We start from the raw sequence: 13,722 nt of genomic DNA on the forward strand, positions 1-13,722 counted from the left end.
GGGGTGTATGTGATGGGGTTGGCGCGATGTCGTCATCACGCCGGGTACTCGTATGTGGGCGTATCTGCATGTGGGCGGACCCACCTGGAGACGGATAGAGGATCGGTGTCTCGGTTTCTAAGACCATCGGAAATATGTGTTTTCCGATGGTCTTAGGCGACCCACAGGTTGAGAACCGCTGATCTAGAGTATTGTGTACAGTTCTGGAAACCCTCATCTCCCGAATGATGTTGACCTATGGGAGAGTGTTCAGAGAAAGACTACTAAAACGGTAAATACAGTATTTGCTTGATTATAAGATGACCCTGATTATAAGATGACCCCCCCCCAAATTTGAATATTAATTTAGGAAAAAAGAAAAAGCCTGACCATAAGACTACCCCTATAGGAAAAAAGCTTTATTAGTAAATATTAATTAAGCTTCCGCTGGGGCTTCTATGGCTGAGCGATGGAAGGTCAAGTCACGCCAGCACTCTGTCATAGAAACCCCAGAAGCTACCGCACACTTCTCCCTCTCCTCCTGCATGTGGCTTCGCCCGGGAGCCCTGTTGACCCCACTCTGTACTAATCCGTTTGTTCGTGCCACTCTGTCTGGAAATCCCGTTGGGTTGGAGGGGTCCTTTCCTCTTTCCCCTCTCCACTGACGCCAGTCGCAGGCAATTTAGAATTTGCTCCGGGGATGGAGGACGGGTATCTTTCCTCGATGGGCTTGAACCCTAAGGCCTGCATTTCTGACTTCTGGGACAATGGTGCTCCCCGGTCTGCTGAGAGGGTCTTCCCGCCTCCTGGCCCTGGTATACTCCAAAGATATCGCTTTTCACAAATCACGCACTACATCCACACACTTCCTGGTAAACATAACCTCACGAGGGACCTCACGGCTTTTGAGCGGATCCTTCAATTGGATAAGATACCTCGGGGTGGGGTCTCAATCACATACCAGCTTTTGAACATGGGTACCCCTGCTGCCCCCCCCTCATTTATGGGTGCTTGGGAGGAAGCCCTAGGGGAAGTCCTCACTGACAACCAGTGGGAGAAGGTTTGTGTTTTAACTCACAAAGGTTCTGTAGCCTCAAAATACCAGGAGACGGCATATAGGATTCTCACTATGTGGTACAGGACTCCAGTCTACATTGCGAAGATTAGCCCGGGGAGTGATCCGTCCTGCTGGAGGTGTGGGGAGGAGATTGGTACATTTTTGCATATTTGGTGGGATTGCGAGAGGATCAGACCCTTTTGGAAGGGGCGTGCTGCGTGGTGTGGGGGAGGTGTCAGGTCATGAGGTGCCATATTCCCCTGGTCTTTGCCTCATCTCCCTCACGGGTGAATCTCTGACTTCCATGAAACGTTCTGTTTCTAGACACCTTCTTAATGCTGCCCGTTCCCTGATCCCCCGATACTGGAAACGCACTGAAGCCCCGTCCCTTCGTCAATGGGTTACTCAGGTTGAGGAGATTAGAGAGATGGAGGAATTAGTCCACCTGTCCTCTGACAGGATGGAAGCATTTACTAAGGTCTGGGCAAGCTGGTTTTCATTCCTGTCATCCCCGGTTCTAGCTGCGCTCTTGAGGTGATGTGGTTTGGCGGCTCCCGTCCTTACTCTCTGGTCTCTCCCCTCTTCATATCCTTGTCCCCCACTCTCTTCCCCCTTCCTTCTTTATTATTCTCTCCACCTCCCCCCCCCCTTTTTTTTTTTGTGGCCTGGGCGGGTGTCGGATGCCACTGGGGACGATGTGTTTCGGTGGCCTGAACCACCGTAACCCCTCGTGTGTCTCCATTGTTCTGTCCTGTCTGATTTGAATGTTTTCATTTGTCTTCCCCTTCTTGTCCCCCTCTTGCTTATGCATGTTCTGAATTACGATGTGAGATTACTTGACCATGCACCATAGGTTATGCTCTGTGATACTGGAGACATTTACACTCACTTGTCATCCACTGTTTTATTTTCTCTCTTTGATTGTTACACGAGCCACCCCACAATTGTCAAATTGTTAGACCTCTTCAGCAGCCCCTGCGTGGGTTTCAGCGTGATTTACTCTGCATTGTCCGACGCATGTTTAAGTGGCTCATTCTCAGTTTTGACATTTATATGTATCTCATTGTCCGAGTGATCTTTATTGTACTGCCTTGTGTTGTACCCCATATGTGTCAATAAAAACGTTATTTACCTAGAAACCCCAGAGGAAGTGCGGGCAGAAGTTGCTGCACCGGCTGCCAAAAACGAGGGTCCAGATCCCCTGCAGCGTTATTTTTCAGAGCACTTGTATTCGAGCAAATACAGTAGTTTGTAGGATAAACATTTTCAGAAAATATATCTCCACATGTATTGCTCGGAGGAAAAGAAAGGGGAGCTGTGATAGAAACATTTAAATATATAAAGAGATTTAACAAAGTACAGGAGGGAAGTTTATTTCAAAGAAAGAGAAATGTTAGAACAAGTGGTCATAATCTAGAACTGGAGATTTAGAGGTGTAGACGTAATGAAAGGAAGATTTACTTTACCAAGAGGGTAACAGAAAAAAATGGAACAGCCTCCCATCAGAAGTGGTGGAGTCTAATACAGTGAGGGAATGCAAACATACATGCTATAGGCATAAAGCTACGTTGAATCTAAGACAAGACCAAATACTGACAAAGGTCTGAGTCTCTACATCATAGACAGACTAGATGGGCCAAATGGTTCTCACCTGCTTTTTTTTTTTAAATAAAGTTCTTCAACTACTGTTATCAATGGAATCAGTTAATACAAGTTCAATCTTAACTTTCATAATAAGAAAAGTTGGAAAGCACTACAACATGGGTATTCTTCAGTACACAAATGTGAATTTCAAAACATGCACTTATAATAGTATAATTGACGGTAAGTCAATGCTTTATGTCACATTTTATTTTTTTATTAATACATTGAAAAGCTTACCTGTATATACTGGTGTAAATACCTTTTTCTTCCAAATTCGAAGTTTTCAAGGTTAAAAAACCTTTTGGCGAGATCAGACACTTTTATTCCAAAAAAGGAACTTGCTTTGATAGCAGAGTGTATTTCCACAACACATGAAACATCTGATGGACTGTACTTATAACAGTCTATACATCGACTCAGAAATGTATTTATGCTGAGGTTCTTGGTATTCAAAAGTCCAGTGAAATGATCAGGAAGGCAAGGCTCCCCTGCAGTGAAATCAATGAGTGAACCTACATAAAAAAAAAAAAGTGTGAAAACTGTTTTGAGATTTTTCATAAAAATTACATGCAAACCAAATCAACACTTGTAGCTACTTGAGAAAAGAAAAATGTCGGTGCGCTAAGCTATTGGTAGGCCTCATTTTACACATTTGTATTATTTGAGCCTGAGAATAGCTCAGCGCACCGACTTTTCTTTTCTCTGCTTGCACATATGTGAGGTTGTTGGCTCCTCATTTGTCTGGTTGCAGCTTGCTTTCCAGGGGTTAATGGGGAAGACGTTTAATTGCACCTCCCCCAACACATTAATAAGGTTTTGGTAACAGTATAAACGGCTTTGTGTGCCCACTATGTAGGAGGTGAGAGTAGGATCTTACCCTATTTAGAGCCTTGACGTGGCAGGTGAGCTTATTTGTTTCTACTTATCAGCACATACATCAAATAGACACCATACAGACAAGAGTATTGGGACACAACTTAATTATTGAATTCAGGTGTTTCAATTAGACTCATTGCCACAGGTGGATCAAATTAAGCAGCTAACCATGCAGTTACAAACAATTGAGAAAAAATAGGTTGTTCTGAAAAGATCATGAGCTCCGTGGAATGGGTTTCCATGGCAAAGCAGTCTCACGTCACCAAGTACAATACCAAACATCAGATCGATCGGTATAAAACATGCCGCCTCTGGACTCTGGAGCGTGATCTGTGGAGTGAGGAATCACGCTTCTCTGTATGGGGCAAGTCTAGGTTTGGTGTGTGTCAGAACGTTACTTGCCTGACTGAATTGTGCCAAATGTAAAGTTTGGGGAAGGAAGGATAATGGTACAATAAATCTTGTGGAAAGCCTTGCCAGAAGAATGGAAACTGTTACAGCTGCAAAGGGGGGACGACGACACTTCAATGTCTATGTACCGTATTTGCTCGATTATAAGACGACCCCCCCACAATTTGAATATTAATTTAGGAAAAAAAGAAAAAGCCTGAATATAAGACGACCCTATAGGAAAAAAGTTTTACCAGTAAATGTATATTCATGTAAACTATTTGTTTTAATAAAAGCTATGATTGAGAAAAATATTTTGGTTTTATTTCCTTTTATTTTCCAACCTGCCCCCCCCATTTTGCACATCTGCCTCCAGGCTTGCCACTCTGTCCCAGAAATGCCTTATACCCCCTATATACCACTGTCCCCCATGATATGCCTTTTAACCCTCTAAATGCCACTGTGCCCCACGATATGGCTTTTAACCCTCTATATGCCACTGTGCCCCATGATATGCCTTTTGACCCCCTATGTGCCACTCTGCCTCCAGAAATGCCTTATACCCCTATATGCCACTCTGGCATTTAGGGGGTTAAAAGGCATATTATGGGGCAGAGTGGCATATAGGGAGGTATAAGGCATTTCAGGAGGCAGAGTGGCATACAGAGGGTTAAAAGGCATTTCTGGAGGCAGAGGGGCATTAAGGGGGTTAAAAAGCATTTCATAGAGCACTCTGCCTACAGAAATGCCTTATGCCCCCATTTAACCCCCCCCCCAAAAAACCCCAAAAAACTTACCGGTGCTTCTGACTCCCTGGCGTGTAGTCGGGGCAGCAGGTAGACGTCTACATGATTCTCGTAGGCAACTTCCGCTGCACCTGTAAGGAGGTGCGGTTAGCAGCGGGGGTTGTCTGCGTCCATCGCGCATACACCCTCTGGATGTCAGAGAGAGTTCCTCGCACCGGTGCCATTCACCTCCGCTCTTACATGGCCTCTCCTTCTCCCTTCTGATCTCTCCAGGCAATCTGCTTAGACTCACTATCCCATCCCCTTATGCTTTGTCTGCCCCCTCGAACTTCTGTCGATTCTTGCCCCTCTGCTCTTACCTGCTCCCTGCAGCGACTCTCGACCTTCTGTCCCCTATGCTTTGACCCGCTCCCCTCTGCCTAATCCATACCCTTCCTTGCTTCCTCCACTGCCTCTTCCAGAGCCCTTTGTGCCCTGACTCAACACCCCCCCTCCTTTAGCTGTGACCAACCCTTCTGCCCCCTCTTTGACTCCATCACCTTCCTTCCCTCGCTGCTCTGACCTGTCCCCACCCTTCTTCCTCTGGGGACTCTTATTTTAAAAGACCACAGCCGTCTTGTTAGAAGCAGTACGTCTCTATCAGGTGGCCATTTGAAATGCTGCTAGAAGTGATCAAACAGGGCCCGTGATTTTTTTGTGTTTCTGAATAGCACTTCAATTGTCATAAGGGTATTGCATTTTCCCGACATGATTGCCACGTCAATTGTTCGTAAGGAGTTAAATTATCCAGATTGTTTATAATCCAATGCCAATGTTATTGCTGCAACTTGCAGTGGCTGCTCACTGACGTTGGCTTTTCTCCAGGAGATGCTTTCCTATCCAGCCAAATACACAGGCATCTGTGTACACTTAATGAGTAGAGTTGAAAATCCTTCTCCTTACCTTTAGACATATATTCTAAAAGTAGGCAAAACAATCTTAAAGAAAAACTTGATATGGTACTTTAATATATAGTGCTAGAAATTCTCATACTCTTAACTGAAGAGGGAAAAATAGTCCTTATGAGGAATTTTATCGATACTTCTTCCGAGGTTCAAATGGCATTGTAGTTAACTGGGGACAAACCAAATTCTGACCTAAGGAGGCCGACATGCTTTTTCTTTTTGTAGGTTAAATTTGACAAATTGCCTGTATAAAATATTTTACCTAAAGTTGTAAAACTAGTTGTGGGCTGAAGAAAGCACTTAGTGCAGCCACATGTACCTTTAGGGTAGCTGGGTAAAGACCTTCTCCGAATCGCTTCTGAAAGAAATTTGACACTTGGCAGACATAAATCAGAATACTACAATGTCTATTAGTACACTAGGACCTGAAGATCCTCCAGATCTAGAATATCGACATTGATGACAGTCTTTAAACTGAATATAGTGTTCACCATAGATAGACCAAGACCGATCAAGATGTTCCTTTGAAGAGCCAGGCCCTCAATTTCCATTATGTTAGGTTTGAATGCAGAATAAGTTCCCAGATACAATAGGTCGAGTCTGGTTTCTAGCCTTATCAGGTCTGCTACAGATAGACAGACTGACTCTGGAAACCAGACCAGGTTCCCTAAATTCCCCTCTGTCTTGATCTGTCTTCTTTAAGACTCAAGCTTCCTGTTGATCACAGATGCCACTCTACTCCTCTGGAGGAACCAATTCTCTGCTGAGAAAGTCTGCATTGAAATTGTCTGAAACCCTTGATATTAATGGTCATCATACATGACATATCTTGACCTAGATTCCAATCCTCTATATTGGTCCCCAGGGAAGACATGCTGCTGGGGAAGCTTAAATCTGGGAGAACTAGAGTTTCCCAGACTGCCAAGAGCTTGATTAGATTGATATTCAGGATACTTTCTGACCATGCACTTTGAAGAAAGACTCCTTCTATAACAGTTTCCCAAACTCTAGGCTGACATTAGTCATGATGAATCTTCACACAGATTCTGCCCAGTATATACCTAGTTGAGGTGCGCGTCCTGTCTAGATCTCTCAATCCTCGCGGGGGCGCGCATCTAGAGGCAGGACGGACCTCACTGCGTCTCCCGCGAACGGAACTGTCTACAAGAGCCATTCTGGCGATCAGGAGCTGGTTTCTGTGGGAATTTAGTATGAAAAGAATCTTGGCTGGAGCATGGACATCAGAGGCAAGGACCCAGGAACTCTCCTCAGGACCGTATCCCTTCCATCTAATAAAATATTGCAGTCTCCCCTGTTTCTTTCTAGAGTCTAAGATGGTTTGTACTTCATATTCTTCTTCGCCTTGGACTACTACAGGATCAGGAGTACGGACCGTGGAGGAGTATTGATTTATAATTACTGGGTTTAATAAGGAAACATGAAATGCATTATTAATGCACAGTGTTTTAGGAAGAACTAGCGAATAGGTAAATTCGTTAATCTTTGTTTTAAGCTTATATGGACCAATATATTTAGGCCCTAGGGTTCTGGCAGCTTGTTGGAGGTGAAGATATATTGTGGAAAGCCACACAGTCTGCGGGGTTGAGCACAGGCCCTTTGGATCGATACTTATCGGCCGTTTTCTTTTGCAATCTTTTAGTCTGTCTTAACTGTTCCGAAATAAGTGCCCAGTGGTCACATAGAACTTGAAATTGGGCTTCAGCTGCGGGAACCCCCGTAGTACTGGTTTCTTCAGGCCAGAACGAAGGTTCATAACCATGAACCGCCTTAAATGGGGACATCTGTAGTGATTCGTGATAAGAGCTGTTGAGGGACCATTCAGCAAGATGCAAAAGTGTTGACCAATCGGACTGGTCCTCAGAAATGTACATTCTAAGGTATTGCTTAAGTACTTGATTTGTTCTCTCAGCTTGTCCATTGGATTGTGGATGATGTGCAACTCAATCCCCATAAATTTACACATTGCTCTCCAGAATTTTGAGATGAATTGTGTACCTCTATCAGAAATGATTATTTGAGGAACTCCATGTAGTCTTATGATCTCTCTCATGAAGGTTTCGGCTAGAGTACTAGCAGACGGAAGTTTAGATAGAGCGATAAAATGTGCTTGTTTGCTGAACAAATCGACCACTACTAAAATAGTTGTATGGCCTCGAGAAGGAGGTAGACCTGTGACAAAATCCATGGCTATGTGTTGCCATGGCTGGTCTGGTAAAGAACATAATAATCCTGCGGATCTGGTATGAGGGATTTTATTATGACCGCATACAGTACATGCTTGCACAAATTCGGATATGTCACGAATCATAGTAGGCCACCAGAAATTCCTCTGCAGAAGAAATTTAACGTTCCCAGTTCCCTGGGTGACCCGCTACCGGAGAGGAATGACCCCAGGACAAAACGGCTTTTCGAAAACATGGTTGCACATAAAAAGTCTCCCAGGAGGAGGAATATGCCCTCTGGAACGGGGTGTCAGATTTAGAGATGTGCCACATGAGAGTGCTGTGTATGGTAGCAATTATTTTCGTAGGAGGTACGATTGGTCGACTGAAGTTTCCACATTAGGCACCTCATGTTTTCCGGACAACGCATCAGCCTTAGTATTTTTTGAACCCGGCCGAAAGGAAATGGTGAAATTAAACTATGTGAAAAATAATGCCCATCGAGCCTGACGAGGATTGAGTCTTCTGGCTTTTTCTATATACACTAGGTTTTTATGGTCTGTAAGAATTGTAATGGGAATTTCAGTCCCCTCAAGCAGATGTCGCCATTCTTCTAATGCTAATTTACTAGCCAGTAACTCCCGGTTCCCTATATCATAATTTTGCTCAGCTGAAGAGAAAGCCTTAGAAAAATAGGAACAAGGAAGAAGACTATTAGAAATTTGATCTCGCTGAGACACAATAGCCCCAGCCCCTGACGCGTCAACTTCCAGGAAAAATGGTAAATCAGGATTGGGACGTTGTAGAATAGGTGCTGTTGTAAAGGCCAATTTTAATCTTCCAAAGGCATTTCTAGCTTCAGGGGTCCAAGACTTTGGATTCGACCCCTTCCGAGTAAGTGCAATTATGGGAGCGATGATCTGGGAGAAGTTCCGAATGAAGTGACGATAATTGGCGAATGGATGCCTTTAATATCAGAAAGTTCCTCCCAGTCTTTGATGGCCATTACTTTGTCAGGATCCATCTCCAATTGTCCTGCAGATAGAATATATCCTAAAAACTTTACCTTGTCGCAATTAAATATTGCACTTCTCAACTTTGGCAAATAGTGAATGTTCCCTTAACCTTTGTAGCACTTGGCTGACATGTTGCTGATGCTCTTCCAAATTTTTTGAATAAATTAGAATGTCATCGAGATAGACCATAACATGGGATAACATGTCACGGAAAATATTCACGAAGCTCTGGAACACGGCCGGGGCATTACATAGCCCAAAAGGCATCACAAGATATTCATAATGTCCGTATCTCGTATTGAACGCCGTCTTCCATTCGTCTCCCTCTTGGATTCCAGTCAGATTATAGGCCCCCCGTAGATCATATAGTGGCGTCTTTCAGCTGATCATAAAGTTCTGTTATGAGGAGAAGCGTGTACTTGTTTTTTTATAGTTATCTTATTTAGACACCTATAATCAATGCATGGACGCAAGGATCCGTCTTTCTTGGAAATAAAAAAGAAGCCTGCTCCTGCTGGTGACGTGGAAGGTCTGATGAAACCTTTCTTTCAACTTTCTTCTATATATATATTGGGCCAAGGCTCTTGATTCTCTGGGTGAGACAATGGATATGTGTGTGCCCCTTAGGTGGATTGGTGCCAGGTAACAATTGTATCGTACAATCATACGCCCGATGGGGAGGTAAGGTTTCTGCTTTTCTTTTTGAAAAAACATCTAAATACTACCAATACTGAGGAGGTACAAGGTGAAGTGGATCCTGAGCAGGTACTTTGAGCATTAAACTTAATTTAGTAGGAGTACTGCAACAGTTCTTTAAGCATTCTTTACTCCAAGCCAAAATCTGTCCTTCTCTCCAGTCTATGCGGCAGCAGGTTCAGGAGTGGGATGTCACTTCCAAGGCCTAAATTGACGTGGCCTTCGGTCGTGTTCTCTGTCTCGTTCGAATTTTCTCTCCTGACATCTGGCTTCTTACCATAGACACAGGGCGATCAAGTTCTCTAGATCATGAGGTAAATCATGGTAGGTGAGTGCATCCTTTATCGATTCATTTAAACCCCTGCGAAAGGCAGTTTTTAGGGCGCTGACATTCCAGTCTGTCTCATAAACTAATGTACGAAATTCAACGGCGTACTGGGCCACAGTTCTTCTTCCCTGTTGAACCTCCATTAAATTGGATTCTGCAGCTTCATGCCTCCCAGGAGCATCAAACACAGCACGAAATGATGCAATAAAGGCGTCCGCGTCTTCCAAAATGGGTGAGCTCTGTTCTAATAGGGGTGATGCCCACGCCAACGCTTCTCCTTTTAATAAATTTATAATAAAAGTCACCCTGTTACAATGAGAGGAAAAATTATGAGGATGTGCACGGAAGTGTAAGGCGCACTGATTCAGGAAACCTCGACACTCGAGGGTCACCGGAAAATTTGTCAGGCAGTGGCATCTTGGGTGCTTTAGCAGCAGTACTTTGCCCCGCAACATGAGGTGAAGAATCGGATGATGCCCCTTGCGAGATGGTCGGTGACAGATTCATGGCCATAGATCTTAGAAGGTCCGCGACATCGTCTAATTTCCGTTCCAAGGATTGGAGTTGGGAAGTGTGAGCGGCTAGAACTTGATCCTGTCTGTCTTGTCTGTTGGACATCCTTGCCAAGTCTGCGGGATCCATATTTCATGGCCTATGATACTGTCGCTAGCGGCTGGTCAGGAAGTGGATCCACGCTGCAGTACAAGGAAAGGCGCCCCCCAAGCGGTGATGAGGAGCTACGCAATACTGAGCTACGTAGATTCCCGGTAGAAGAATCAGCAACCAGGGGTCCCCAATAATGCAGGAACACTGAGATAAATCAGGGAACAGGCAATCGGATAATCAGGGTCATGAGGAAAGGTCAGAGCAGGCGGCAAACAATGGGTAGTAAGGTACAAGCAGAATTCAGGTAACCAATATACGAAGAGAAGATTCAAAAAGCTAGTGAAGGCAAACAAGGCAAGGGATAACTGCAAACTGAGAGTTTAAATATCCCTCTTGCTCTTAGATCCTCCTACCCCCGTAATTAAGGGAAGGAGGAAAAAAAGATAAATGTCCCTTTAAGACGCGGCATGAATATTCATGAGATATATGACGTTGAGATCTCTCGATCCTCGCGGGGGCGCGCGTCTAGAGGCAGGACGGACCTCACTGCGTCTCCCGCGAATGGAACGAGCAGGGAGCTGAACGCGCGGGCTGCGTCTCGGCTCCCCTGCTCGAGGAAGCCTCGGAAGCGCCGGCAAGGTAACACCTAGTCCATTGTTATCTGAGAGGCTGTCACCATAACAGGAATTTTAAGTTCTCTGTCTAGAGAGAATACTATCTGAACTATAAAATATATATATATATATATTTTGCAGATGTCCTTAATCTATGAAGCTTCATTATCCGTCTGAAACTGCATCTTTGCATAGCTGTAATAGTCAAGTTTATGAGGTGCTGGACTTTGCTTTCTAGAAGAAACTCCTTCTGTAGAGAAGAGTCTATTCACAGACCCAAGAAAACACAGGTCTGGATAAATCTTTCTCAGATTTAACATCAACACCAAATGTTGCAGGAGTCGTAAGGCTAATATCCAGGTTTCGTAGCGGCACAAGGTGCTGATGTGAGGCCAAACGGAAGCTCCTGGATCTGCAGATGATGAATTCCCGATGTCCACATGAAGATCCAGTACTGCTAGGTCTCCTAGGACATGATCTCTAAGGTGGATTTTATGGTCCCCAACTCGTGGTAGCGAGGTAATGTGTCATGGTAACCCCCTGAGGCTGAGGACACATGGGGGTAGATTTGAGTTTGGGAGGGGGATACTGATGGATTTCTGGGGCGACATCTTGCCTGCCTGCCCAGCCCCCTCTTTGGTCTAAGTCACCCTGTGCTCCTTGGGGGTGAAAGGAGACCCTGTCTGGTCTGCCCTAACCAGACTCATGAACCGGCTGGGTATCCCCAGATACATGGCCAGAAATGCTCCATACACCTGAACAGGACCAAGCCACAAATCCATGGAACCGCGCGGGGGCTAGGAAACACGGAAATGCCCGCCGACAATTGGAACTGTGTCCCTACTGACACCTGTTGTCCCACCATGTCGCTCTTTTGGGGTTACACTATGCACGTGGTGGGCAACACTCGGTGGTGGTTATGGAGAGGGAGCTCAATCTTTAGGCCCAGGGTTTACCCAGCCGCTGCTATGGAACTCTGGCCTGGGTACCGCGCAGACTATTCCGCCGCTGTCACTCAAGGGCCTGAGGCCAGATCAAGTAGTTTTTGTTTTTTTTGGCATAACATCTTCGAACCCTGAGCTCTCCATTGATACCCCGGGATTGACGCTGCTCCCTCAAGATCACCCTGAAGTAGTGACAGGCGGGCATTGCTGGCCATAGAACTGTATGCAGGTGCCTGGCTGTCTGGTAGTTGATGGGATTAAACCCCTAATCCTATCATGTTTGAGTGCATAAATATCTGTTCTGGCTTCAATAAATTAAGTCCTGCTTTCACCTCAACATGAATGCTGTCTGATGTTTGGGATGGGCTGCTATCACAACTTATTGTCCTTTTCAGGACTATAGTCACACTGTGTAGCTCAGCTTCAGCTAGCCAGTGCCAACGCAGCTCCGGTGCAGTGGCATCCCCTCTTCTCTCTAAAACGCTGGTTCTGTCTGGCGTTGAAAGGGGTTAACCGCTGGTATTCCAGCAGGAGGAAGCAACGTTTGGCAGGAGTACCCAGTTAGGGTACAGGGCATCCCATAACACAATGGTGTTCTTCTCTGTAGCAAAAAAAAAACTCGACACCTGTGGCTCTTTCTTGGGGAGATTCCAGCTCCTTTCCAAATAGAGCTATATCTGCAAAAGGAATACTACTCCATAAGTGAGTTACATAAAAAAATCAACTGACCCTTAACATCAGCAATGTGGCATAGGATATCAGCAATGTGGCATAGGATATCTTCCTCTGTGGCTCCTACAGCCACATCATCTTCCAGTTGCTGCATCCAAATCCTATATGTGGCTAGGACAGTTGCCACAGCAATGTCTGGTCTGAATATGGCTGCTGAAACTTCAAAGGCTTTCCTAGCAGCCATTTCTACTTTATTGTCCATGGGATTCAAAAACTGAGAAGAGTCCTCAAAAAGGAATGGTTGACCTCCTGGTTGCACTAGCCACAGGGGGATCAATCTTAGCAGTAGTCCATAACTCCAAGAACTCATCTGCAAAGGGCAACAGCAAGGACACCCCTTAGAGACAGAGTACTTTCTCTGTATTGTGTTAGGGGCAAACAAATAGGATTAGTGGAACGGAGAACCAAAGACCAAGAGAGGATCCATTCGGTCTTAAGTGTGCCATGACCGATGTACCAGGTAGGCCTATAGAGGGCCACCCCACAATTAGAAATGAAAGGATAGAGGAGAAAAGAGGAACTAAAAGGAAGGAAATGAATAGAGGGGGGGCAAGGGGGGGCAACGTTAGGCGCTGTAACGTAGCTGTGGGAGGGAGAGGCGTTGGTTAAATAAGCATAGCCCCTCCCACAACTACAGGCTAATATACAGGGGCAAACAAATAGGAACGGAGAACCAAAGACCAAGAGAGGGTCCATTCGGTCTGAGGTATGCCATGACCGACGTACCAGGTAGGCATACAGAGGGCAAAAAGAAGAGGACACAAAGTTAGTCGTACCATAACATTACAATATAGAGCCAATATAGACCAAGCTTATAGAGCGAGTGACGTGATGGCATTACGCATTTCCGAGATTGGTTCTGGGATATAAAGAGAGAAACAGGAGTAGTTCCATCTGCCTAGCTTTTTAATCACATGGGCTGGAACCTTATTCTTACATGCCGCCGAGGCAGGTTAAGGCCAATCCT

The 13,722-nt window shown here is 45.1% G+C and overlaps 1 protein-coding gene across 2 annotated transcripts in view; it reads right to left on the reverse strand.

The window, feature by feature from the left end:
• Positions 1-13,722, reverse strand: part of GTF3C1 (general transcription factor IIIC subunit 1) — a 195,212-nt gene that overhangs the window by 16,765 nt on the left and 164,725 nt on the right. For both annotated transcript variants that reach the window (XM_053472098.1, XM_053472099.1), the window contains one exon: positions 2,918-3,192. In XM_053472098.1, coding sequence (XP_053328073.1) covers positions 2,918-3,192 — 275 coding nt within the window. The remainder of the gene's footprint in view (positions 1-2,917; positions 3,193-13,722) is intronic.

The sequence above is a fragment of the Spea bombifrons genome, chromosome 7, assembly GCF_027358695.1.
Source record: "Spea bombifrons isolate aSpeBom1 chromosome 7, aSpeBom1.2.pri, whole genome shotgun sequence".
Lineage (NCBI taxonomy): Eukaryota > Metazoa > Chordata > Amphibia > Anura > Pelobatidae > Spea > Spea bombifrons.